Source organism: Balaenoptera acutorostrata, chromosome 10 (assembly GCF_949987535.1).
Source record: "Balaenoptera acutorostrata chromosome 10, mBalAcu1.1, whole genome shotgun sequence".
Classification (NCBI taxonomy): Eukaryota; Metazoa; Chordata; class Mammalia; order Artiodactyla; family Balaenopteridae; genus Balaenoptera; species Balaenoptera acutorostrata.
Genome location: NC_080073.1, coordinates 69,963,934 through 69,987,768, shown reverse-complemented (window position 1 = coordinate 69,987,768; position 23,835 = coordinate 69,963,934). Strand labels below are relative to the sequence as shown.

At 50.4% G+C, this 23,835-nt stretch overlaps 2 protein-coding genes across 4 annotated transcripts in view; one reads left to right on the top strand and one right to left on the bottom strand.

Annotated features, from left to right (window-relative positions):
• The first annotated feature begins 4,919 nt into the window (after positions 1-4,919).
• Positions 4,920-19,795, top strand: CCDC167 (coiled-coil domain containing 167). 3 transcript variants are annotated; one of them, XM_057554044.1, is made up of 4 exons: positions 4,920-5,026; positions 17,622-17,716; positions 17,916-17,968; positions 19,449-19,795. In XM_057554044.1, the coding sequence occupies exons 1-4, from the start codon at positions 4,985-4,987 to the stop codon at positions 19,724-19,726; spliced, it is 468 nt and encodes a 155-aa protein (XP_057410027.1). In that variant the 5' UTR covers positions 4,920-4,984; the 3' UTR covers positions 19,727-19,795. The 3 variants fall into 3 exon arrangements, with proteins under 3 accessions (XP_057410027.1, XP_007197993.1, XP_057410028.1); XM_007197931.2 differs by having other exon boundaries at positions 4,958-5,026; positions 19,444-19,795; XM_057554045.1 differs by lacking the exon at positions 4,920-5,026 and adding an exon at positions 5,071-5,254.
• Positions 19,796-21,381: 1,586 nt separating this feature from the next.
• Positions 21,382-23,835, bottom strand: part of CMTR1 (cap methyltransferase 1) — a 57,510-nt gene continuing 55,056 nt past the window's right edge. The window contains exons 23-24 of the mRNA XM_007197933.3: positions 23,408-23,516; positions 21,382-22,747 (exon numbers count right to left, since the gene is read on the bottom strand). Coding sequence (XP_007197995.1) covers positions 22,615-22,747; positions 23,408-23,516 — 242 coding nt within the window. The 3' untranslated portion in view covers positions 21,382-22,614. The remainder of the gene's footprint in view (positions 22,748-23,407; positions 23,517-23,835) is intronic.

Below are 23,835 nucleotides of genomic sequence, written 5' to 3'. Positions count from 1 at the left end.
AGCTTGGGTCATGTGTTCTCCTGTCTGAACGAATCACTATGGCCAGGAGCATGTGGTTCTATGACTGGCTACCCTGCTTGAGTTATATGCCACCCATGTGACAGGTGGGAGTGGGTTTGTTATCAAAAGGCAGGGGGCAGTAGACATGGCAACACAGATATGGACTCTGGAGGAATCTCTGAAGCCAATGGTCACCCCAATTTGTGTCCTCTCCAGTGGTGACCTCCAACCTTTCCTCCTTCTCCATCTGCATCTCTAGAAAAAGGTCACCTAATGGGCTGTTTCATATTCCTGTCTCCTTCTTCAGAGGGGTTCAGGTGATCTTCTATACAGATGGAAGAGTGGGTTTGTCCTCTTCTGCAAACCATTTTATTCATGGATGTACCTCAGCTTCCTTGTCTGCAAAATGAGGGTGACTGAGCCTGCCCAACTTTCCTTACAGCTATGTGAGGACCCACAGAGCTAATGGATGTGAAATTTTGCCTTAGAAAGAACAAAATGCCATAGTTACAAACACAGGATGTATTTATTGATTCATTTATGCTCCTTTGTGTTCTAAAAAAGGATTTGAGGTAGTTTATCAAAATGCACACAATACAGTGGGATAAAAATAGATAAAGTGATAGAGCAAAGTGAAAACAAGGGTAGAAAAAGAAAGTAAAGCCAGGGAGAATGCTAGTACGTGGAAACCTCTGCTCAAAATCCTTGAACAGGTTCAGATCTGAGCTTCATCATGAGCAAAAAAAGTGCGAAGCATGATCAGTTACAAAAGGTAGAGTAGCCATGAGGTAAAAACCTGTTAGCATACCAGGAAGAGCCACACAGCTTTTCTTGGTGCTAATATCTGATAGAAATTTCTTCTTATCAAGAAAATATTATGGGATGGAGTGATCTGCATATCCAACAATATTTAGATTTCTGTCCTTTTATTTTCACGATGTTCCCTGACATCTACTTCAGGGTGTCATGTGGGTTCATCATCTATTTATGATTTGATTTAATTTAGCTTAAATTACTGGATACCAACTAAGTAGGAAGCAAAAACATTATTTTCATCTATTTTGCTGTTTCTTCTATTTATGGGAAAATGAGGTTGGGTGCAGGAGTGGTACATGAGTTCCCCAGTGAAGTATGGGACAAAAAGTTCGAGCATCTTGGCTTAGCTGAAACATATAAAAACCACTAAGACATAAAACTGATCCAAGCAGGCCATAAAGACACGGCTGCCTTTGCCTCAGAACCTGGGCTATAATCTGCTGTCCTGGAACAAAATTCAAACATAAATCAGCATCCACTGTATTTTTAACCACCTACGAAATTCTTCATTTCCTGCCTGAAATGCTTCTGACAGTGAATGATTCCATTCTCCCCCACTCCTGCTCTGAGAAGGTGCCCTCGGGGCAGTGGTAGGGGTCCAGGTCTGGGACCCATGGGTCAGGCAAGCCCAAGATGGGACAAGGGATGGAAAAATTGACCTAAGGGTCTCCATGACAAATAAGCCAGGGCTGTGGCTAGCCTATACAGTGTTTTCGTGCAAAGTTGAAAAGGGCGCCTCCTGTAGGCACAAGAAGCCCTTGGGTTCCCCTCTGGAGTGTCCTCTCCCCATCTTCACCTGACCCAATCTCGTCTATCCTCCAGGACCCATAGCCTCCACAAAGCCACCCCCAATACTCACAGCATTCTTTTTTTCCCCTGAGCTCCTAATGCATCAACAGTAAGTACCAGACAGCCGGCTTTTAATTATATGTTGTCTGGCATTCACTATTTCATGTTGTCAGTCTGTCTCTCTAACTAGACTGAAGATATCTTGAGGGTAATGATTGGTTCTTATTTTATATGTGTACCTTACAGCCAACGAGGGTGCCTTACATCTGGGCACTTTACAAATAACAAGGCCATTAAAAATAGAATCCTAGGGTATTTAAGCTGTCTAGTTTTCCCACTGTGCCCATTTCACAGACAAGGAAATTGAGAGCCAAAGAGGAGGCTTGACCTGACCAAGGTCATGCAGTGAGAACCTGGCCTAGCCAGGAATTAACCCATTTCTCCTGTCTGCCAGTGCAGTGCTCGATTTTCCTTAAAAACCTAGCTCTAAAACTCCCAGATAAACAGTTCAGGACCACAGTTCACTGGAGAAAAAAGACAGACAGACAGACAGCTGGCTCACCGTAACCCATCTGCGTGTGGGCAGAATTTACAGCACGAAGCCAGGCCAAGCTGCGTTAGGCTCGGCAAATAGCCCCCATGGGAATCAAAGCTGGTCTTTTATGTATCAGGGGATGAAAGTAATGCGGTGGGTTACCTGGGGCTCTTTCAGCCTCCCCAACACCATGGGGATCACCACCATCTGCAGTGTCTGGGCACATGAAACCCAAAATCGATGGTCTCAGCAGGAAGGATGAGTAGAGAGGTGAAGAGGGCATCTCCTCTCTGCGGAGAGACACTTGTGTATGTTAGTGGCTGCCTTTTGCAGTAAACTACGCATCCTTGATAGCAGGAAACAACCCAAGTATTTGCCCCATACTCCTAACGACAGATCGTTTACAATAATGTCAAAGTTGATAGAAACTGATATCAAAACAATAACAAAAAATATGAATGGCAACAACTGCTAAGCGAAACCCTGTAATGAAAAGCTGGCAGCAGGTGCATCAGTTCTGCTGAGTCTCTCCTGGTCACTCACAAGCCACAGTACCAACCACTTAGTAATTCTCACAATGACCCTATAAGTCTGACACAATGAGCTTGTTTTAGTCATGGAAACCAAGGCTCAGCAAGTTTAAGTATCTTGCCCCAAATCACACCACTGCTAAGTGGCAGAGCTGGGATTGGAATCCGGGTCGGCCTCACTCCAACCCACGTAGGCTCTCATTCCAGCCCCACTTCAAGTATTTCGTCCCATTAGCAGAACCATGGGACAAGGTTTGGCTTGGAGAATCCAAGGCTCTTTGGGGAGAAGGATGACAGCTCACACATCATTTCACAGGGAATGGGGAAGAGAGACAAGGGACTGACATGAGACGTACCCAGATCTACGTGGCTTTTTCTTGGTGCCAAACAAATGCAGAAGGAACCGCTTTTAAAAGAACATAGTGTTTTTCCTCCTCACCTTCCCTGGGCCTGTGCCTGTGACAATTGGGAAGCACAGACTCTGGTTTTTCTGGATTAGAACCAATGCTATGAAGAGTGTTCTGACAATAAATGCTGTTGATTGACAGTTGATGGACAATGTTCTTGAGTAAGTTTTTTCTTGGGCTGGGTGTTAAGCTAAGAACTGCACTAAACAACTTCTCAGCAGCCTGCTTCCTGTTCGGACAGAATTTACTACACTTTCCTTCTGTGGCCTCAGTCAGGTGGCCAGGCGAGATGGTATCTCAGGTCCCCTCCTGCTCCATCATTCAATGACTCTATCAAGAAGAGAAAACAGGTCTAAAAACATTTTTTTTTCACGCAAACACTGCATCAGGGTTATTATTCACACACAGAAACACAGACTCCAACAGAGAGATAACTGGTCAGAAAATAAGGAGCTTCAATTCCCGTCTCATAGTCTTTGACCCCATAATTCCACTTGTCCTAATTTATCTTAAAGAAATAATTCAGATGGTTATCTGGCTGAAATAGGGGTAGGGAGCTGATGTGTAGTATTGCGTGAATGGGTGAGGATGGAAGAAGGTAAGGGGTTAACCAAAAGGTAAAAAATAAAGATAGAAACTGTACTGAAAAAAATCTCAAACTGAAGAATATATTATTTATATGCTAATATTTATGTGTGATACATAATAGGCAAAGAGATTACATCTATGGACTAACAGTGTATCCATAATAAATGACAGTATAAAAGGCAAAAAAATAATAATAATAATTCAGAAGGACAGAGCTATGTACACAAAGATGTTTGCTTTAGCATTATTTGAAGGTAACGTACAATAAAATAACGTCCAATACAAGAATGGGATGTATTCACTTGGTGGCATATACAGCCTTCGCAAATGATGATTTCAAAACATGGGAAAATGTTTATTCCAAATTGCAGTTCAATATCCATTAATGAGTCATGAAATAAAATTAATAGGTCTCCTGCCACCAAGTTTTTTTTTTTTAATGAAATAGACTAGATTAGAAAATATTTGAGTGCATCGAAGGTGGTAAAGGTGTTTATGAGGAAAATTTGGTTTCAGTTATATGGGTAACTGGGTCATGATACAAAATTGTATTTTTTAATCATTGGATCACAGTCAAACCATTGCAAAGGACTACAGCATACTGTACAGTAGGATTACAGCAGTATAAAATACAATGTCTGAGACCAAGCCTGGGTCGGAATATACAAAAACAAATATAGGAACTGTATTAAGAACAGTAGGATAAAGGATGTTGCTTTTCACTTAAAAGTTTTCTGTGACGTTTGTAGGCTGTTTCTGTTACAAGGAAACAAGAAAAATAAGTAAGAACAGACAAAATGTAGGAATAACAACAGAAGGTCATGATCAGCTCCCAAAGGGCCAAGAGGCTCAAGATGGGGCTTCATGGAGGTTCAGTGCTTCAGGATGGGCCTTGAAGGTCGGAAAGAACTTGACAGAATTGAAGGGATGGGAGCTGGCGTCAAACTGGGCAGGATGGTCACAAAAAGGAAGAAGGGTACAGAAGAAGATGGGGTGAAGAAACAGCCTCTCTTTGCTGTAAAGTGCCTTTGAATTAGTAAGGAAAGGGCCAGCTCCACCCCTGGGTGGGCCATCGTTCCTCCCGGGCCAATCTAGTTATCCTCTTCCCACCACCCGCTAGGCTGAAGCCTCAAAAAGCGGTTGCCCCTCATAAACATGGCCGCGCCAAGCTGGCCACACCCCTCAATTAGATGGACACCGCCATTAGTCCCACCTCCCGCCACCTCGGCGGCCAATGAGGGAGAATCACAGGGGTTTGCACATGCGTGGCGCCGCCGGTGGGCGAGTCCAATAATGACTCCGGGAACCCGGCAAGTAACATGAGTAAAAAGAAGCGGGAGAATGTGGGCGTCGCTCTAGAGGTGAGGGGGAGAAATGGGGGGTGGGCCACGTCGTGAACTGCCTTCTCCCCGCGGCGGGGTAGTGGGTCGGCCGGGCTGCAGGTTGGAGGAGGGAGTGAGGGGAGGAAGTGAGAGCGACGTGGGTTTGGGACACGGCCCGCTGGGGGAACCGAAGGTTGGAGAGCCCGAGGGGCCACGAGAGCTGGGAACAGAAGGCCAGGGGACCTCCAGAGAGGAAGAGACAGGCAGGTAAGGGGAGCACCAAAGAGGGCGTGACACCGAAATCTTGAGGCCCTGAGGGGAGACGTTTAAGTGAAGGGGACCCAAAAGGGTTGGGTACTCTCAAGGTGAGGGGATCCCAAAGGGTTAGAGACCTGTAGATGAGGGCACCCCGAGAAGTGAGGGACCCCATACTGTTTAATGTATTACTGGTGGCTTAACTGTCCCTTGAGATGGGGAAGTTTTCCTCCGGGGTACTAAAGCATGAAGCTTGAAAATTACTTTGGGAACCTGTGGGAATTTGTAGAGAATTCTGGAATGGTGATGTTCGCAAAGAGCTTACACATAATTGACTGCGTATGGAAGGGAAAGAAAATTAATGCATATTGAGTAGCTGCCATTTGTTACTTTATTTGCGCTCACTACAAGCCTGTGAGATTTTTACAGATGGGGAACCTGAGGTTTCAAGTAGAGCCCAACCGTTGAAACGGTTGAGGCGCCGAGAATCAAACACAGGTGATTTGCCTTCTGGTGCATCTTGATTCTCCTGTGTTACTGTTCCCTTAGATCACCCTCCCTGGGGTTGCAAGAAAGATACTGGGTAATGGTCTTATTGAGCGTACTACCAGTTCAGTGGTTCTCAATCTTAAGAACGCATTAAGAATCATCTGTCTTAAAAATGGAGAGTTGAATTATTCCCCACCCTGAGTAATTCAGTAGGACTTGGGTGTTTTTAACAAAGAATCTGTATTTTTAACAAGCTACAGCAGTGTTTATGCAGGAGGTTTTAGTACCACCCCTTGAGAAATATTGGCCAACTTGGTAGGGAAAAAAACAATGGAAATGTGAATCTCCTTGTAAGAGAGACTATAGGTGCTAAAATGAGATGGCACTCTGAAATGGGACTAGCCTAGACTTTATAGCCTGTATGAGAACATGATAAACTGCTATAACAGGGAAACCCCAAAATTCAGTGGCTTCAAGAACAAGAAAGTTGGGGTTTTTTTTCCTAACAGGCTAGAGCAGGGATCGGCAGATGTTGTCTATAAAGGATCAGATAGTAAATATTTTAGGCCTTGTGGACCATATGGTCTATGTTGCAACTACAGTTGATCCTCATTGTTCACAGATTCCGTATTTGTCTACTTGCTAAAATGTATTTGTAACCCCCACATCAGTCCTCCAAACGCTTTTGTAGTAATTAACAGGCTGACTCAAAGCGTCAAGATTTGATTCACCTGAGGCCCACGTGTCTGGTTAAGGTGGAACAAGGCAATGCTGTGTCTTATTTTTCAGCTCTTCAGTGTGCTGTAAACAAGTGTCCTTTTTCTGGTCTATTTACTGCCAAGTTTCCTGCATTTTTGTGCTTTTCTTGGTGATTTTGCTGTTTAAAATGGTCCTCGAGTGTAGTGCTGAAGTGCTATTTAGTCTTCCAAAGTGCAAGAAGGCTGTGACATGCCTTATGGAGAAAATGTGTGTTAGATAAGCTTTCTCAGGCATGAGTTATAGTCCTGTTGGATGTGAGTTCAGTGTTAATTAATCAACAATATGTATTAAATAAGGTCTCTTTAAACAGAAACACACACAAAACAAGGTTTTGTATTGATCAGCTGATAAAAATGTTGTGACCAGAGGCTCCCCAGAACCTAACCTGGTTCAGTATTTGCTAATTCATTGTTGGCAACCTTATAGAACATAACTACCACAAATAATGAGACTCAGCTGTACTCAGATAGGATGTCTTAGCACAAAAGCGGCCATAGGCAGTATATAAATTAATGAGAGTGTTCCAATAAAACTTTATTTACAAAAACAAGTCATGGACCGTATTTGGCCCACAGACCATTGTTTGTCAACCCCTGGTCTAGAGTACCAGGACAGTGTTGGTTCTGCCATATTCCTTCCATCTTGTGGCTCTGCTGGGGGCCAGGGCCTGTTGTCACCTCATGAATGAAACTAGGTTGCACTCCATTGAGGTATCCACTGGTGGGAAAGAGAGAGTGGGGAAAGCATACCCACTGTCTTAAGAATTCTGGGCCCAGAGTGCCCACTTTCCATTGCCAAAGATGCAGCTAAGATGCAAGGCCTGCAAGGGGTAGCTGGGAAATGCATTCATCAGCTAGAAGGCCACGTGCCCAACTACGGCTCCATTGCTGTGGAAGAAGAGTATTTTAGTGGACAGCCCAATTCTCCTCAGCAGACTGCATCTTACCTCACAGTGTAGTTTTGAGGATTAAATAAGACAGTATTTGTAAAGTACCTAGCACGTGCGGCACAGGGTGGATAATCAACAAACAGTGCTTTCTTATCAGTAGCCTTCGTAGTTCTTTCGCGTCCTTCCGTCGTGGCTAAGTCAGCCCCCTTGTTTGGACTTTAGTTTCCTCATCTGTAACATGAAGGACTTGAATTTCACCAGGGGTTACAGACACAGACTCGCTGACTGTGGTCCACATAAAGATCATAGATGATCATAGATGTCTTTTGTTTGGCTGACACGGGTTTTAAAAGTGTTTTGAATTTGGGGGGGTACATGCTCTCCTAGTGCTATATACCAGTCACCTTCACCCCTTTTTTTTTTTTTAGCCTATCAATACCAATATAGATGTTTACATTGGCCATCTTGATGTCTAGGTTACCTTTTGCTTGTATATTCTAAGATTTGAGCTCTGCCACTGTGCACCTGAGAAAAAACTTGGCATCCAGCCATCTCCTCACATTGTTCCTCCTTTGCCCCCTGCGGATCTGAGTATTGAATGTGTGCTGGTGCTCAGTAGCAGTAGATACTGTCCTGTTATTAAAAGTTGTGTGCTCAAAGCCAATGAAGTGGTGATTTAATCAAAAATGTTTGTGAATCTGACGAGTGCAATAAAACTCCCACAAGTGAGTCATCTCAGCACCTGCAAACAGCCTCTGCTTGTAATGAAGCAATTACTGAGCACTCCCCCTGAGGGTTGGCTGGGGCCAGCTGTACTGGGCAGTCACTTCCCAGGACACCAAGGCACCTCCCAGCCTTCCCAACTTGTGGCTTCTTTCAAGGCCTTTTTATCCAACTCATTTGCCACCTTGTGAGATCTCAGATTTGGGAAAAACTGGCTATGAGTTTTATTCTGAATAACAAGAGAGAATTATAATTCAGGTGAGAAATCACCAGCTCTGGTACTGATTTTCAAGTTGTGTGGGAGGAGGGAAAGGTTGCATTTCAGTCTAAACTGATAGGAGGATTCTGGCTGAGGGAAAAGATGCATTTCAGTCTAAACTGATAGGATTTTGGCTGATATAAAACCTGTGTTTTAATTTCTGATAGTAATGAGCTGTTATTTGGTCATTGTACTTTTTTTTCCTCCACAGCTGGACCATTCTTAGTGTCTTAAATGTTTCAACAGCCAGTTGGTCTTTAGTTAACAGATGTGCAGTGTCTTAGTTGACATCTTTAAGGGGATAACTTGGTTGGATCTGGTCCCTAGTACAAAAATCTGTCAGTTTGGAAAGCTTTTAGCTACAGGTTACATAAAACTGACCTCAGTGACCTAATCAAACAAGAATATACTTTTTTTTCCCATCACAAGAAATTTGGAGGGAGGTGGCTACTGGCATTGGTTCAAAGGCTTAGCTATGTCAGGGCTGGTGTTTCTGCATTCTCTTAGCTGTTTCCTCTTAGTCACAAGATAGCTGCCACAGCTCCAGTCATCATATTCAACTTTAAGTCAGGGAAGAAAGAAAAAGGAACTATAACAATCTTTGTCCCTTTTATCAGCAAAGCATAAGCTCTCTCAGTCGTCTCCCAGCTGACTTCTGGAACGTCTCATTGGCCAGAACTGGGTCATGACCACCTCTGGCTGCATTGAGGCTGGGAAAGCATCTGTTGAGCTTTTCTTACTTCTATGGTGGAGGCAGGCAAAGGAGGAGGGGTTGGGAATCAATGTTGTGTTGGCCAACTAATAGTATCTGCTAGAGGGAATAAAAGTTAATGGGAGTCATTTAAAATTCACTGGAATTCTTATCAGAAAAAGGGGCCAGGATCAGTGACGATGAAGGGTAGGTGGTAGGTTGAGTGGAGAAAATGGCCAAGGCAGGGTGAGCACCAGGAGGAGAGGAGCGTGGACACTTGTGATTGTGTAGTGTCTGCCAGCACTGTTAGCTCCCTGGGGGCAGGGAGGAGCACTAAGTGTGGATGAAGACAGTCTCAGTTCTGGAACAGGCTGTTACAAGGCTGACAGGAACCTACCAATGTTCTGAGACAAGGGATGGAAGCAGCCTAGTGGACTATCAATAAATATTTACTGAATTGGTTTTGAGAGGCTAGAGGAGGCACTTGAACCCTCACCCCTGACTTCTGGGCCCAGTTGAGTGGTTCGTTGGTGAGAGATCAGGAGGCCACAGTGGAGCAGGCGGCTGGACACTGTCTTGCTGGGGGCTGCCCAGTCAGGGTTGAGAGAAAGGCTTGAGGCCTGCAGACACAGTTCAAGGGCGGCTGACCATTAAATGAGCCTCACCTGCTGCCAGGCACAAGCGACAGGTCGCCATTGGGCAGGTGATTTCTCTCAGCAGCCTGCGTCTGGCTCCACTCCATCTGATGGGGGTCAGGAGACTAAAACCTCATTACCTAACACGGCTGGATGTCAGCATGTGTGGAGTGGCTGTTTGCCAGCATCTTAATTAATGAATTCATAAGGCACGGGGCGGATGCCAGGTCTTGAAAAGTGCTTTGAGCCTTTCAGCGATGAAGAAGCTTTTGCTACTTTATCAAAAAATATATATTGGGGGAAAGAAGAGAAAGGAAACTCCAGACAACGTTCTGGCCCAGGGACAGCTGAAGGCTTCAGGTGAGGACTGACGTGGCTCCGCTTGCAGAGCCTCTCAGAGGCCAGAAGGCCTCGGAGCTTGCGCGGGCTTCAGGAGGACCTCCACATTCCTGACCTGGGGCGGGAGGTGACTCTCCAGAGAAATGACAAGTCCCTTGGCTCTCTGCTTTTCCTGAAAGTTGTTCATTGATTAAAAACTGGGAAGGTTTACTGTCTTCATCTGCCCAGCCTGGGAGAGAACTTCTGATGATTTGGGAGCCATGGCGGAGGTTTTTGTTTTCTGCCCTCACAGAGCCTCCTCCACAGAAGAACATCCCTTAAGTGGTATCAGGGTAATCGGTCCTTTGGGGTTTGAGGATAGTCACCTGGAAAATCAAGGCCCGTGACCCCCATGTCACTTGGCTGTGTGGCCTCAAGGCCCCAGATGGGAAGCCCCTGCTCTCCTGCCAGAGACCATCTGGGCAGGCGGTCTGGCTTCTCTACCCATTATAATAAACGTTCTGGGGCTTCCCTGACATGTGAAAATGAGTGGATTTCCAGAAATCCGGTTCCCAGACTGCTGGGGCTGGAGCTGAAACAGCTGACACCACTCTCCGGGCTGTGAGTTATTAGCAAGTGAGAAGAAAGACTTTGGGGAAAGGAGGGTTTATCAGGCCCAACTAGCCCACCTTTTTCCTTCTCAAACCCGGGTCTGTTTTGTGTGTGTTTTGGAGGGTGCTTTGGCAGCGTAGGCGGTTTGGAGGAGGGTGTCTGGGATGTCCGTGAAGCCCAGAGTTAGAGCGTAATTGCCTTCAATGCGAGGACAGATGCTGGGCTTGGAGACGCTCACTGTCTCCAAGCAAACAGATTTCAGTCAGGTTCTCCCCTCACAGTGAGTATCTGTTATGTGGACAGAAAGCAAGCAAAGCCCTTATACAAGATTATTCAGAGTAGAGAATCTGTTAAAGCCAGATCAACAAGCTTAGATGGGTTTCGATTGGGATGTGGAATGGTTTTGTTCCACAGAACCCTTCTTTGTCATGAATGTTTTCATGAGGGATTTTGGAGAAAGAGCTTGAAGAGGTGGAAAGAGCATAAGCTCTGAAGCAGAAAAACCCAGATTCAGACCCCAATTCTGCCACTTCCCAGTGACACGACCTGGGGCAGGTTGCTTAAATTCTCCATGTCGGAGTTTGCTCCTCTGTAAAAGCGAGACTGTAAAAAGTCCCTTCCTTGCTGAGTTGATGCAGACATTGGGGAGCATACGGGAAGCTGCCCACAAACCGCATGGCCCAGGGTGTAAGGAGCGGAGTTTACGGCCAGGAGCTAAGAGTGGCTCCGGGCTGGTGCCTCTGAGCTTCCCCCACGTGTGCTGGTAGCTCACAGCACCGACTCCCACCACCCGCTCCCCCGGGTACTGGCTGCGTGACCCTGGACAAGTTTTTCATCCCCACATGTGAGGGAGTCATGTGAGGTGCTTAGAGCAGTGCCTGGCACGTATGCCTGCTACCCAAGTGTTGGCTGCTACTGGTATTATTGTGGACTTTGGGCATCCAGAGGCAGTTCTGACTTGTGCTGTGCCATCCAGACATGTGAAAGTCCATGATTTGAGTTGGGCTCAGGTACCTTGACACCGTGCTCTTTATTAGGTCTTGGTGCCCAGCAAGGACCCGGCCAGGCAGGTGCAGGATATGCCCCACGACCGCTGCTTGACTCCTGAGGTTAACTCATTCCCAGCCACTTCGTGTCACTCACAGCCCAGAATCTCCCAAGAGCAAGGCCAGCAAGACCGGAAACAACTTCCTAAACCAGAAAGCACAGTGGCTTGCCTGGCAGTGCCAAGCCCCAAGGGTGCCTCTGCCCTTTCCCAGAAGAAAGTCTGGCCCTAGACAGTGGCTCCTTAGGGAGTGGGCAGGGAGCCACCTCCCAGGCTGTCAAGATGCTTGTGGGAGCACCGTTCAGCCACCTTCAGTAGTGCTTGTTGGCAGAATAAAAGCTGCTGGGAGGCCTCGGCAGCAGCCAGACCTGGAGCTGGCCCCCCGCGGGCCTGGCCTGACCTGGGTACTGGGCACTTATCCGTGTGCGAGATGGCACTCACCTTCCCTGCCCCCAAAGAGGCCTCATTCTGGGCTTCCGTACTGGGAGGCTCCACGTTCCTGAAAAGACGCCACCCAGGGATTCCAGGAGAATTTTACAGTTTCTCTTAACACAGTGGTTTTATGGCATATAGGACTCCAGGGAGACTTCCCTAAAGCTCTGAGAATAGGGTGTTGTTCCCCAAGTCAGGTGGCAGAGGCGATTTTGCTTAGCTGGCTCAGGGCTACTGAACTGCCAGCCGAGCGCTCAGAGCTGCTTCTGAGGGAGGGGTCCTGGAGGAAGGCCGCGGGAAGAGACCCTGGCTCTGATGACTGCCAGCAGGAGCAGTGGCCCCACTTGGCTGGGGTTGGGGCCTCTGCTGACCTTGACTGTCAGTCTGACTTCAGAACTTCAAGTTCTTCTGCAGGAAACATCCCCACCTCTGTGGAGAATCCTTGGTCTTATACTTCTCCTCACTGAGCCTGCTCCTTTGCCCACTCTTGAAGCCACCCACCAGGCTCCGATCCCCCAGTCCGTGCCTGGTTAAGAAAGGCAGTGGTTCCCATCCTGACTGTGGAGGAATCCCTCGTGGGCCTTTCCTGTTAAAGTACAAACTTCCTGGATCCTGTCTCCAGGGCCTCCTGTGGGGCCCTCAGCTCCCTCCTACTTGAGGGATGCTCCTTCCCACTCCCTGCCCCATATGTCTTCTCTCCCTCCCTTTCTTCTCCTCCCTTCTTCCCTGCGAGGCTCAGACCAGCGGTCTCCATGGGCAGGTTTTAGCTACTTCTGGTCTTGGGGTCAAGAGGAGACTTTCCCACCAGGACACCCTGCATATTCACCACCTATTTCCCAGTCCCCTGAACTGCTTGCACACAGGTTTACACAACACCCACCAGGTCCTCAGCTCTGTGTGACGTGCCAGAAGGCACAGCTGGCTGACTGTTATGGAGCTCACACCACTGCCTTACTGATTCCTCGGGTCCCTTTGCAGCCGTTTCACCTACTGACTGTCATCTCAGTGACTCAGACATACTGTTCTTTTTTCCTGTATAAAAACGGACACTTGGTCTTCGGAGTATAAACGTAACGCATGGACACTCCTTGTGTCCGTGTTGTTGTACATCAGGGGCATCCACTCTCTGCCCCGACTCTGTGCCTGAATGAGTGCCAGTCTCAGTCCCTACCGTGGCTATTACTTTACCTGTGACAGTCACAGCCAGCAGTGCTGCCCCCTGCAGCTCCAGGGAAGTCCCAGAACTGAACCAGTTGGGTCAGCTGTGCCCTTCCTGCCAATTGACCTACTATCCAGCCTGTTGGGCAGGAGTCCTGGGAGCCTCCCTGGCCTCCAGAGTGTAGCCTCCTCTTCCCATTGGAGTTGGTCAGATCTCTTTGATGGGGCCTCTTTCTGCCTTAGTCCTGGGGCTTTGCATTCCTGCTCCCAGCTTAGCTGGGCACCAGGCGCCGTAGAGCCATGGCGTCGGTGAACCTGTGCTCCAGCTGCTAGGCTCCACCTGCTATTCCACGTCTCCTCAGATGCCCACCAGGGCCCAGACCACACCTGAGTCTGTTCTGCCCTTAGACGCTGCCCTAGACCTCTCATCCTCAGCTTCCAGCAGGCCGAGCCTCTACAACTTGGCACCAGCTCCGGACCCCACCCCAGCTTCAACCCCCGGCAGGATCATGAGGTTCCCAGCATGCCGTGTCCCGAGCCAGCTGGAGAGGCTGGCCTGTAGAGGCATTGCTATTGTGATGGTCTACCCTGCAGGCCCCATCCCTGCTGAACCCTTCCATAGAATCAGGATGGCCATATCCGAGCCAGAGGGGCTCCCCTCCCTGCTGCTGCCAGCCAGTGACCAATGCAGAGTACTCTCCATCACGCACCCCTGCTTCTATCTCCTCTTACTCTTGCCACATATTAACTCAATTTTCTTTTTATTCCCTACAGATCTAATGAAAACCATTCTCTGATAATAATGCTAGCAAACACTTGTTATACCATCACTCTGTGTTAGGCACTGTTCTAAGTATCTTACACATATCACCTCCTATCATCCTCACAATTCTCTGAAATAGGAAACATTATTATCTTTGTTCTAAACATGAGTAAACTGAGGCACCGAATTAAGGAAGTCACCTAGACACACGGCAAGTGAACGGCCAGCTGAGGCATCTGATTACAGCCCACACTCCTTATTACCACACTTTTCAGGAACTACAATTTCAGGCTTCTGAGCACTTGGGCTCCCAACTGCTTGCCCAGTTCTGACCCTTATGCTTCCAGAATCTTCTTGACATTTGTCTCCTTATTCTGGTCCTAACCCGTGTTTTCTCTCCTGGTCCTGGCTATCTTGTCCTCTGTTGACTTCAGCCCAGTGGCGGAGAGGAAGCTAATCAAGGACTATAGATTTGTTTTGGGGAATCTGCGAAGTGCATTATCTATGTGCATGTCGTTGAGAGTTGACTGAAAAGCCAACTAGGGGCTTCTTTTAAGGCCCACTTCCTGGGTCCTCTCCCCTATTTCTGGGTCCATCTTGCTGGGCTAGCTTTGCTCTGTAGCCACCACTCCCGACCCCAGCCACAACTAAAAGATGTATCCTGACCCTCCCTCCCTGCCTTATCTGCGGCCAGTAGTTCACTAGAATGTTTGCACCCATTATTATAGCTGCTTGAGAACTGGCTTCTGCATCAACAAATGCTGCAGGGTGTTTAACTGCCAGTGGGGTCACCTTCTGAGGATGGGTCTGTGGCCTACTGAAGAGCCTCCTGACGGTCCCAGACTCCCCGTCACTCAGCCCATATCAAGCAGCTGGGTTATAAAGGAGGAGAACTTGATATTTAGAAGGGAATCAGAGAGAGCTGCAGCAGGACATAAATATTCATAGAGGGAGGTTAGAACTTGAGTCCCTAAAACCTTGATTTGTGTTAGTCTGTTTAAGCTCATTAAAAAGTGGTAAGTGAAAGTGGGGTATTCATGGAACTGCAGATAGATTGGGCTCGTTTTAGATAAAGGCCTCTAGCTGCCAGGTCCACAGGCCCTGCCCAGAGCATGACAGCAGACCAGCTTGGCCACTTGTGGTTTGCCAACCTCAATTTAAAGGTTTTGCTGAGCGTGAGTTCTTGGCCTTCCTCTGGCTCAGTTATCCCGTTTGGGCCCCTGGTAGCCTTGTAGAGGTGTTTAGGGATGGAAGTCCCCAAACTTCCTCCCCAGAATGACATGCAAACCAGGGGCTGGCCGAAGGTGGGACAGGGAGAAATCTAACCTAGGACTAATACTTGCACTGGGTAATCCACAAAGTACATAATCTATGTGCACATACAGCTGCTTCTCCTAGCTTCTTCCAGCTTCTGTGGGCATGAGGGGAGGATTTTAGACTCCCGGTGCCACATGAGGCCCAGCCCCTGGGCCCCACCCACACCCAACCCTACTCATTCCTCCATGGCTACAAACACAAGGACTGCAGTGGGCCAGGCCTTCTAGGACAGGAGCTACAAAGTCAGGCATCCTTAGAGGCCAGGCAGTCACATACACAAGTGGCATGGGCCGATCTGGGCTAGACTTGACCACTGGGCTGCAGGTTTACATCATCAGCCCTAGGGGCTCCCAGACTTTGGCAAGATGAGGTTTGGACACATGTAGCTGGATGACACAATATGCGCTCAGCTTCACGAGAGAAGGCTTGGTTAATCAGCCAGGGGAAGGAGGCAGTACCTCTCCAGCCAAGGGCTTCATGGAGGAGATAGAGCATCAAGAATCAAGCTTTGTGTGGGACCCAGCGTGGAATTTGGTGCTGTTTGTGGTTTCTACACCGGGAAGTGGAAACAGCAAGTCTTAGGGTACTGAGGGGCTGGCTGTGTGTGTTGGGGGTACTGCTACGAAGGGCAGGCTTCATGGTGGCCTGAAGCACCTGCTCCTCCCGGCTCCGTCTCCACTAACCTTCACATCAGGCTGTTGCTGTTCCCTGAGTCTGGCTTCCCAGTGCTCATTTCCCTACAGCGCAGGTTCTAGCACGACCTTTGGCCTCCCAGGCACAGGCCCCATCTCCTGGCTGGGGCTGTTTCCCAGGACAGCCCTCCCTTTGGTGCCCGTTAGCAGAGAAGTGACACAATTAACCAAGCAGTTAACTGAAGGCTCTGCAGTTGCTCCCCCCCACCGGGCCCTGCTTCCAGAGCTGGAGTTGGCAGCAGGCTGGGGCTGCAGGGAAGGGGGTAGATGGTGTGTCCTTTGGGCTGGGCGTTGGGACGAGGGAAAGTAGCTGACCCAGAATGGCTGGGATGGGTACTGGCCAGGGGGAGGGGCAGAAGGCCCAGAGTCTTCAAGTGCGACTCTGACACTGGCCCCAGAACACTGGCCAGGGATGCTGGGATTTGTAGTTGCAGTCATTGATTACCGTCTGTCCAGGGGCCACTCCAGAAAGGATTGGAGCAGAGAACTGGCTGAGACCGATAAGGAAAGGAGTGTTCCACTCTGACTCCTCAGAAAAGTCATTCCATTTGGAGGACCCATTCTCCCATTTGTGAAATAGAGCTTTTATCGATATTTGCTATCCCTCCCAGGGATGTGGTGAGAATGAGTGAAGTCATATGGAAAATCAAGCATTAGCTGGACCCAAAGCAGTATTCAGTCAGCTGCTATGAGGGACACAGGGCCCTCTGAACTCCCACCCACTGAAATCTAGGCTCCCACCAGCAGGGCAGAGGTTCAAGAAGAACAGGCCCGGGCCTAGAGAGGTGGCCGATTAGATAAACACCTGGAGACAGATGGACACAGATGAACTTTCAAAGCCAAATGCATGATACCAGGACCTTGGATGATCCAGTCCAGTATTTCATAAAACATTTCCCCATAACTCAAATTATTTCCCCAAGAACACATCTCTGAAACTATAATCAAAACAAATGGGAGAACTGGTACCTTTGGCATGCAGCCTTTCAGGAGCTTAGCTACTTTGCCCCACAAGTCACAGCTATCTTGATGATGGTCAATGCTTTTGTGCAAGAACCAAGTCAGAAATCAACAGAAGTGTTTTTGAGCTGTACTGTCAGTAACTTTTATTGAATCTCATGGAAAAATGTATATTATTACAGCTTAGGTTACTTTAAGATGAAGTGTACCAACGTGAAAATATGCCTCTGCTTTTTGGCCCCTAGATGTCGAATCACGTGTGGAATGCTTTGGAAAGGCAGAGGCTTCCTGCATCGTCCGTTTCATTCTAGGAGCCGCCTGTGCCTGCCACATTCAGGGCTCTGGTTGCTCCTGCCGTGGGGCCCAACTGGGGCCTGTGCTGGGGAGACAGCTGACTGGGGGGGCTGCTCCTATCTGCCCCAACCCATGCTTGGCCCAGTGGGTCAGGGCAGCTTGGAGACCCTGAGCAACACTCAAAGCTGTTTCTAGCCACGTGGAGGTAGAGAACAGCAAAACATAGTTGCTAGTTCAAAGACTCCTAGAGGCTCCCTCCTCCCGATCCCAGGATCCCAGCTGTCTTGAAAACTGAAAGGCTCTGCCACCCATCTCTACCTGCTGGGTGTGCTGTGTCTTTCAGATGGATGGGCTGGAGAAGAAGCTGTCACGATGCTGGAGAGACCTGGAGGCTGTGAACTCCAGGCTCTATGGGGCGGAGCTGAGCTCAGAGGCCAGGTAATGCTCCTCCCGACCTCCCCAAGTCCTTCCTATCTGTCCCGGGGCCCCAGCCCTCAACTGCCACCCCTCCCATCCCCCTGCCACCAGAGACCTGGGCCCATGTTCCTCTTGTCTCCCTTGCTCTGGTGTGCCAGCTGCCCCTCAGGTGGGAAAAAGAAAAAGGGCTTGAGCCATTTTGACCCCTTCCCCCTCACAGGAGTTCTCTGGAGAAGGAGAAAAGCAGCCTGATGAACAAAGCCTCCAACTATGGTAAGAAAGCTCCCTGCCATTACCAGCCCCACCCTCGTGTCCCAGGATCAGGAAGGGTCAGACAGCCCAGGGAGCCCACAAAGTGATGGGGGTCAAGGGCATTCTTTGGGAGAGAGCCAGCCCCCAGGGGGTTGCAGGAACCAACTGAAGGCCCAGCATCCTGGAAGAGCAAGTTTGTTCCTTTGTTCCAAGGGAGATGGAGAGTCCTGTGGGTCTGTTCTTCCCCTGTGGGATGAAGGGGTATGGCTGTGGCCAGGTGGAAAAGAGATCCTCACATCCACCCTGACTTGGGAGGTCTGTCCTCCCTGCCCCCTCCTCCCAGACCTCCACTCCCTCCCAGGAAAACCCTGCAATGGGAGTGATGGGAATCGGGTCTTTGGGGTCCAGGGTGGAGGATGAACCTCCCACTTGGGTGCTGTGAAGGGCTACCGTGAGTGGAGCAATGCTGCCACCTTCTGGGTGCTGGGCGCAGAGCCAGGTAGAGCCCAGACAGGGCACGGAGCTAGAGGGTGGCTGCTGGGCGCTCCCCCCAGCAGCCTGGGAGGAAATGGGTCTGCAGAGGCTCCTCAGGCTTGTCTGTTCTATTCACCCTGAGGGGCCAGACCTGGCCAAGAATCAGCCCTAGAATAGTCCATATGGCAGGGAGCCTCCTGTAGGAACCAGGTTGAATCCACACTGTAAGCACGGTGCCTGTCACATACCCCTACCCGGGTCCCGTCTGGCCTGCCCAGAGCTGGTTTGCAGGTATCTCCCTGCTTCCTCACACAGGGAGGGATGGAACATCAGTTCCCTCTCAAACCTAGCAATTTTCACACAGAATTGTAGCATTTACCACTCACGTCATCCCTCACAGAATACTAACCCCCTGTGTATCATATGAATGGATACAGTGTGGCTGTAGCATAGCAGGGCTGGCTTCCTCTAGAGGCCGCCTGCCTGCCTTGTGGGCACAAACTACCTCGTCTTAGCATCCCTCGTTCCTGCTGAGCTGGGCATCCAGCAGGGCAGGGCTAGAAGCACTGGTGGTGTGGGCCCGCCCTGTCCCTACTCCAGTGTCAGGCCCCAGGAGGTCCCAGCTGCCCTCAGTCTCTAGTTGACCAGATGAGACACACTGGCAGGGGGAGCACCACGGGGGCACCCAGTGACGGGCCAGAGGGCTCACCTGGTGAGGCCACGCCACCACCTAGCTTGGCTTTTGGGTGTGGCCTTTTTGTGACTCCCTCACATATTCCATCTTCAACTGCATTTGGAAAGAAATGGTTGAGCAGCATTGGGGGTTGGGGCTTTTTTGGGCCAGGATCTGTAGCCAAATCTGGGCAGATCGAGGAGGACAGTCATTTTTATGGATAAGGAGGCAGCTGGGAGGGAACACCTCTGCGCTCAGCAGTGTGTGTGCCCATTGGTGGGATAGGCGGAGGCAGATGACAGTAGCAGGTGGGCCCAGACCATCTGTCCACCACCCTTTTTCCTCCCAGAGAAGGAGCTGGAGTTGCTTCGGCAGGAGAACCGGAAGAACATGCTGCTGTCTGTGGCCATCTTCCTCCTCCTGACGCTTATCTACGCCTACTGGACCCTGTGAGCCTGAGATTTCTCCAGTCAGCACAGGCTTCCCCTCAGCTCCGTGGTCACAGCCAAGCAGGCCCTTCAAACCTCAAGAGGACCAAGGTACAAGGGCTATTTCTCCCTGACCCAGACATCGGAGCAGGGCTTCCTGTCGGCCCAGCCCCTCTCGCCTCCCATTCCTGCCGTGGGGCTTGAGTCTCCAGAAGGACTTTGTGTTGGCTTAGCCCAAGGGAAAGGCAATAAAGACCACCCTGGCTGCTTCTGTGTGCTGAGTAAATGTCATGATTGGTGGCAGCTGGGGGCAGTGGGGTGGCATTCAGGATGCAAGGGAGGAGAGGGGCCTGAAGGTAAGCCCCCAGCTTAGGTGGGGAATAAGGCGTTAGCAAAGTGCTTCCTAAGGCAAACCATGGTGGGCGCCATCTTGAGGACTTGGGCACTGCTGGGGCTGAGAGGCAGACCTTGCACCACTTGTCCGCCACCCCCCACCAAACCCTGTCTTGCCCTCCAGTCGGTGCCACTGCCTGTGATTATGGCAGAAAAAATGCAGCCTGTGCAGCAAAGGGCAACTTGGGGACTTGAGGTGGTCCCACGGGAGTGCGGAGTTAATCCATCTTCAAGAGGCTGCAAGTCTGGCGAGGTGTGGCAGAGCCAGTGGGCAGCCGGAGCCACGGTAATGACCAGACAGACTTACGGTGAGTGGCCAGTAAATCAGGCGGGGTTTGCAGGAGCGGCAAACACAGACGTTTTCCCCACCCCCCCACCCCGCCCCTGAGCACATCCCTCTACTCCCAGCACAGGGGCCAGGAGGGCTGGGAGTGGGAGGCTGGAGTAAGGCTGAGTAGGGCAACCAAAAGGATGAAGGGGCTTGGAAGCCGAGATCACACCAAGTAGTTAGTAAAAGCAAGGAAAGGAGTTGCCCTGGGAGCGAAACTAAGGCTGTGAAACATTAAGGAAGGAATCTGGGGGCCCAGGTGAAGGAGCTAAGCAATGTGTAGGCAGCGGGCTCTAAGGGAGAACCTGCACCGGTGATGGGACTGGCGGAGAAACGCTAGCCTAGAGCAGAGAGGGAACGGCGTCATCAGCACCTGCATGGCCTCCAGTGCAGACGCAGAACAGGGGAGGTTGGCGGGGTCAGCGAAACCATCTCTCCCTCCCTCCCTTCCCCCTGTCTAGTGGCACTAATTGGTCTAACGCCTCTGTTATTTTAGTCACACACACTGATCCTGGATTGTCACACTGCCCTGCTGGGCTGTAGGTTCATTCATTCTCTAATCCCTGCTTCTCACAGGAGCCACATAATTTTGACTCTTCCTTGGGCCCCTCTTTGGCAGCAAAAACAGCAGCCCTGAGCTTGGACAAGGCTCTGATTAAGCCAACCCTCTTTTCTCCCCTCTTGAGTACAGCTTCCTCCCCTTCCCCTCCAGCCCAAGCTGTTTCATTCACACAAGTCCCAGACCACAAAGCACCGAAGGACAAGCCCCAGCACAGAGCCACACAGGCATTAAAAATATGTTTATCGGGGCTTCCCTGGTGGCGCAGTGGTTGAGAATCTGCCTGCTAATGCAGGGGACACGGGTTCGAGCCCTGGTCTGGGAAGATCCCACATGCCACGGAGCAGCTGGGCCCGTGAGCCACAATTGCTGAGCCTGCGCGTCTGGAGCCTGTGCCCCGCGACGGGAGGGGCCGCGATAGAGAAAGGCCCGCGCACCGCGATGAAGAGCGGTCCCCGCACCGCGATGAAGAGTGGCCCCCGCTTGCCGCAACTGGAGAAAGCCCTCGCACGAACCGAAGACCCAACACAGCCAAAAATAAATAAATAAATAAATAAATTAAAAAAAAAAAAAAAAAAAAAAAATATGTTTATCTTTAATGATCCAAGATTCTGCAAGACACACTGATACCCAGAATTGGGTGGAAATACAGCATCTCAGCGGTGCTGCTGACAGCCTGGGGGATGCTGGCCTGAGACCCCTGAGGTGGAGTCAATTTCAACCTCATGGGGAGCCTCAGTGCCCTCTATCTCCATGGAAACCAGTCTAGCACTGGGATGAGGCCCTAGGGAGCCCACAGGAGCATCTCTGAGAGGTATTTCCCATTAAAAACAAACAACCACAGGTTCCCTCCCCCACCCAAAGCTACTGCCCAGCTTCCCACTCCACCCGCCAAGATAGAGGAAATGGAGTGACCACAAAAGGACAAACAAAAGCTACTGTGCCTCCTGCTGGGGATGAAAAAACAAAGGAGGGGGGAGGGTGGCAAGGTGGCTGGGACAAACGGGAGTGCCATGATTGCCAGAGGACTGGGTGCGACCCAACCCAACAGGACCTCTGTTACAGTGGGGCCACTACTGTTTGGCGCATAGAAAATGGCAGGTCTTCAAGGCTGCTTCCTCCCCTTCTAGAGCTGCCCGAGGTTTAGATCAAAAGGGTTGAGGCCCAGGAAGGCTCTACAACCCCAGGAAGCAGTCACACCCACCACCAGACAATGCTACCTGCATCCTGACATGGTGTCAGAGATGTGGGGTCCACATGCCCCCCTTCCCGGCCTGCGGGATGGTCAGAGGTTTGGGCTGGGAAGAACTCCAGGGAAGACCAGGAGAGGGTAGGGGGAGGAGACAAGAAAATCTCCAACTTGGCATCAAAACAGAGCAAGTTCAAAGAAACAAAATCTCGATTTATATAGCAGCTGCTCCTGGCCAGCTCACAACAGTGGGCCCCCTGCCTCTCAGGGTCGGCCCAATAAAAAGTTGGGCAAAGCAGGGGCATGGCCGCCCTCAGGGCACTGCGTGGAACTCAGAAAAGTGAGTCTACAGGATACAGGAAGGAATGGCAGAGCCGAAGCCCTGCTGCCCTCTGACACATCCTCCACTGGCCCCATGTGCCCTGGGCCCTGACCTCAGACGTGCTGTAGGAGCTGCATCCTTCAGGCTGAGTCCCGGCAGGGGAGACAGTTCCCAGGAAGGGCTCCGGGGAGGGAATTCCGAAAAGTGTCCCAGAAGGCCCCAACTGAGCTCTTCAGAGGAGGCCACCAACCTCATGGCCAGGCTCAGGGAACGACAGGGCATTCGGCAGGGGTGGGCATCCTCAGGCGCTGTGCGTCTGGATGAAGGAGAGGACGTCCTCCTTGGACAGCTTGTCTGGGTCCTGGGGCTTCTGGGAGTCATGCACACGGATGCCATCCCCCCACTCCCAGAAGAGCCGGCCGTAGTAGCAGATGCTGGGGAGGAGAAGGGAGGTCAGAGGGCTGTACCCACGTGGAGCAGGTCCAAGAGCTCACCACCCACCCTGGCACCCGTGACTTCGGGGATGGGTGTTCTTAAGAGTGTGTGTGTGTGTGCGCGCTGGGGGCGCGGGGGAGGGCAGGTCTCACTAATTGACTCCAATTGAGTGTCTCCCCTCTGGCAGCCAAATGTACCTAGTAGGCTCTGCTCCTCCCTGCCTTCCAGAACCAGCTTTTCTCAACACACAGCTTCTGCTGCTGCTAATTGCATCCTACTGGATCCTTGAATTACTGATATTCCTGGTTTATCCGTCTCTGCTGCTCTAATAGAACAGTATTAGTGTGGTGACACACTGGTGTCAGTGGCTAATTACAGGCACATCAGGGCTACTGGCTGCTGTCGAAACCTATGACCAACAATCCGGCAACACACCGGGTCCGAAGGCAAGACTGTGGACCTCAGCATTAGCCCACGCCCCGGCCAGGGTCGGGCCCTTCACACCCAGGACCCTCAACCAGCACGGCCATACCCTCATGGGAAGCCCCTGCATGGGCAGCCGTCAGTCTCAGGACCCGGTGTGCCCCAAGAGGTCAGGCTGGCGTTCTAGCAGGAGTATCTGGGGCTGCAGGGAGCAGGCCTGAAAGGCGGCTACTTACTGAAATGGAGCAATGGCATCTGAAGGGAGGTCAAAGGTAGAGTTCTTGGTTTTCTTGTTGTAGAAGAACTTCCTCTTGAAGCTTTTGCTGAATCCCATAGTCCATGGCTCTGACAGGAGGAAAGGGGGAAGAAGCCCAGAAAGGACACAAAATACCCATGGGGGATAGGTCAGGCCAATGAAGGGCACGCCTTCCTTCACGCCCGTTCCTCCACTCCCCTCCCCCCAAGACAGCAGTGGAGAACAGCCTGTGAGGACACAGCCTTCATCACCCGCCCAAAGGGACTCCAGGAAGACGACTAAGATAATTCTCAACAACCCTCCCCAGTCCCGCCAACCTGCTACCAGGGCAACATCTCGGGCCCTGGCAGAGGGAGTAGGAGTCTGTTGGCCAGAGGGCACTAAGGAAAAAGGATTCTACAGGTGATA

Coding starts and splice junctions, on each gene's coding strand:
- CCDC167 (XM_057554044.1), top strand. CDS start 4,985: ATGAGTAAAAAGAAGCGGGAGAATGTGGGCGTCGCTCTAGAG. Junction 5,027..17,621: donor ATGTGGGCGTCGCTCTAGAG/GTGAGGGGGAGA, acceptor TGTGTCTTTCAG/ATGGATGGGCTGGAGAAGAA. Junction 17,969..19,448: donor GAACAAAGCCTCCAACTATG/GTAAGAAAGCTC, acceptor CTCCCAGAGAAG/GAGCTGGAGTTGCTTCGGCA.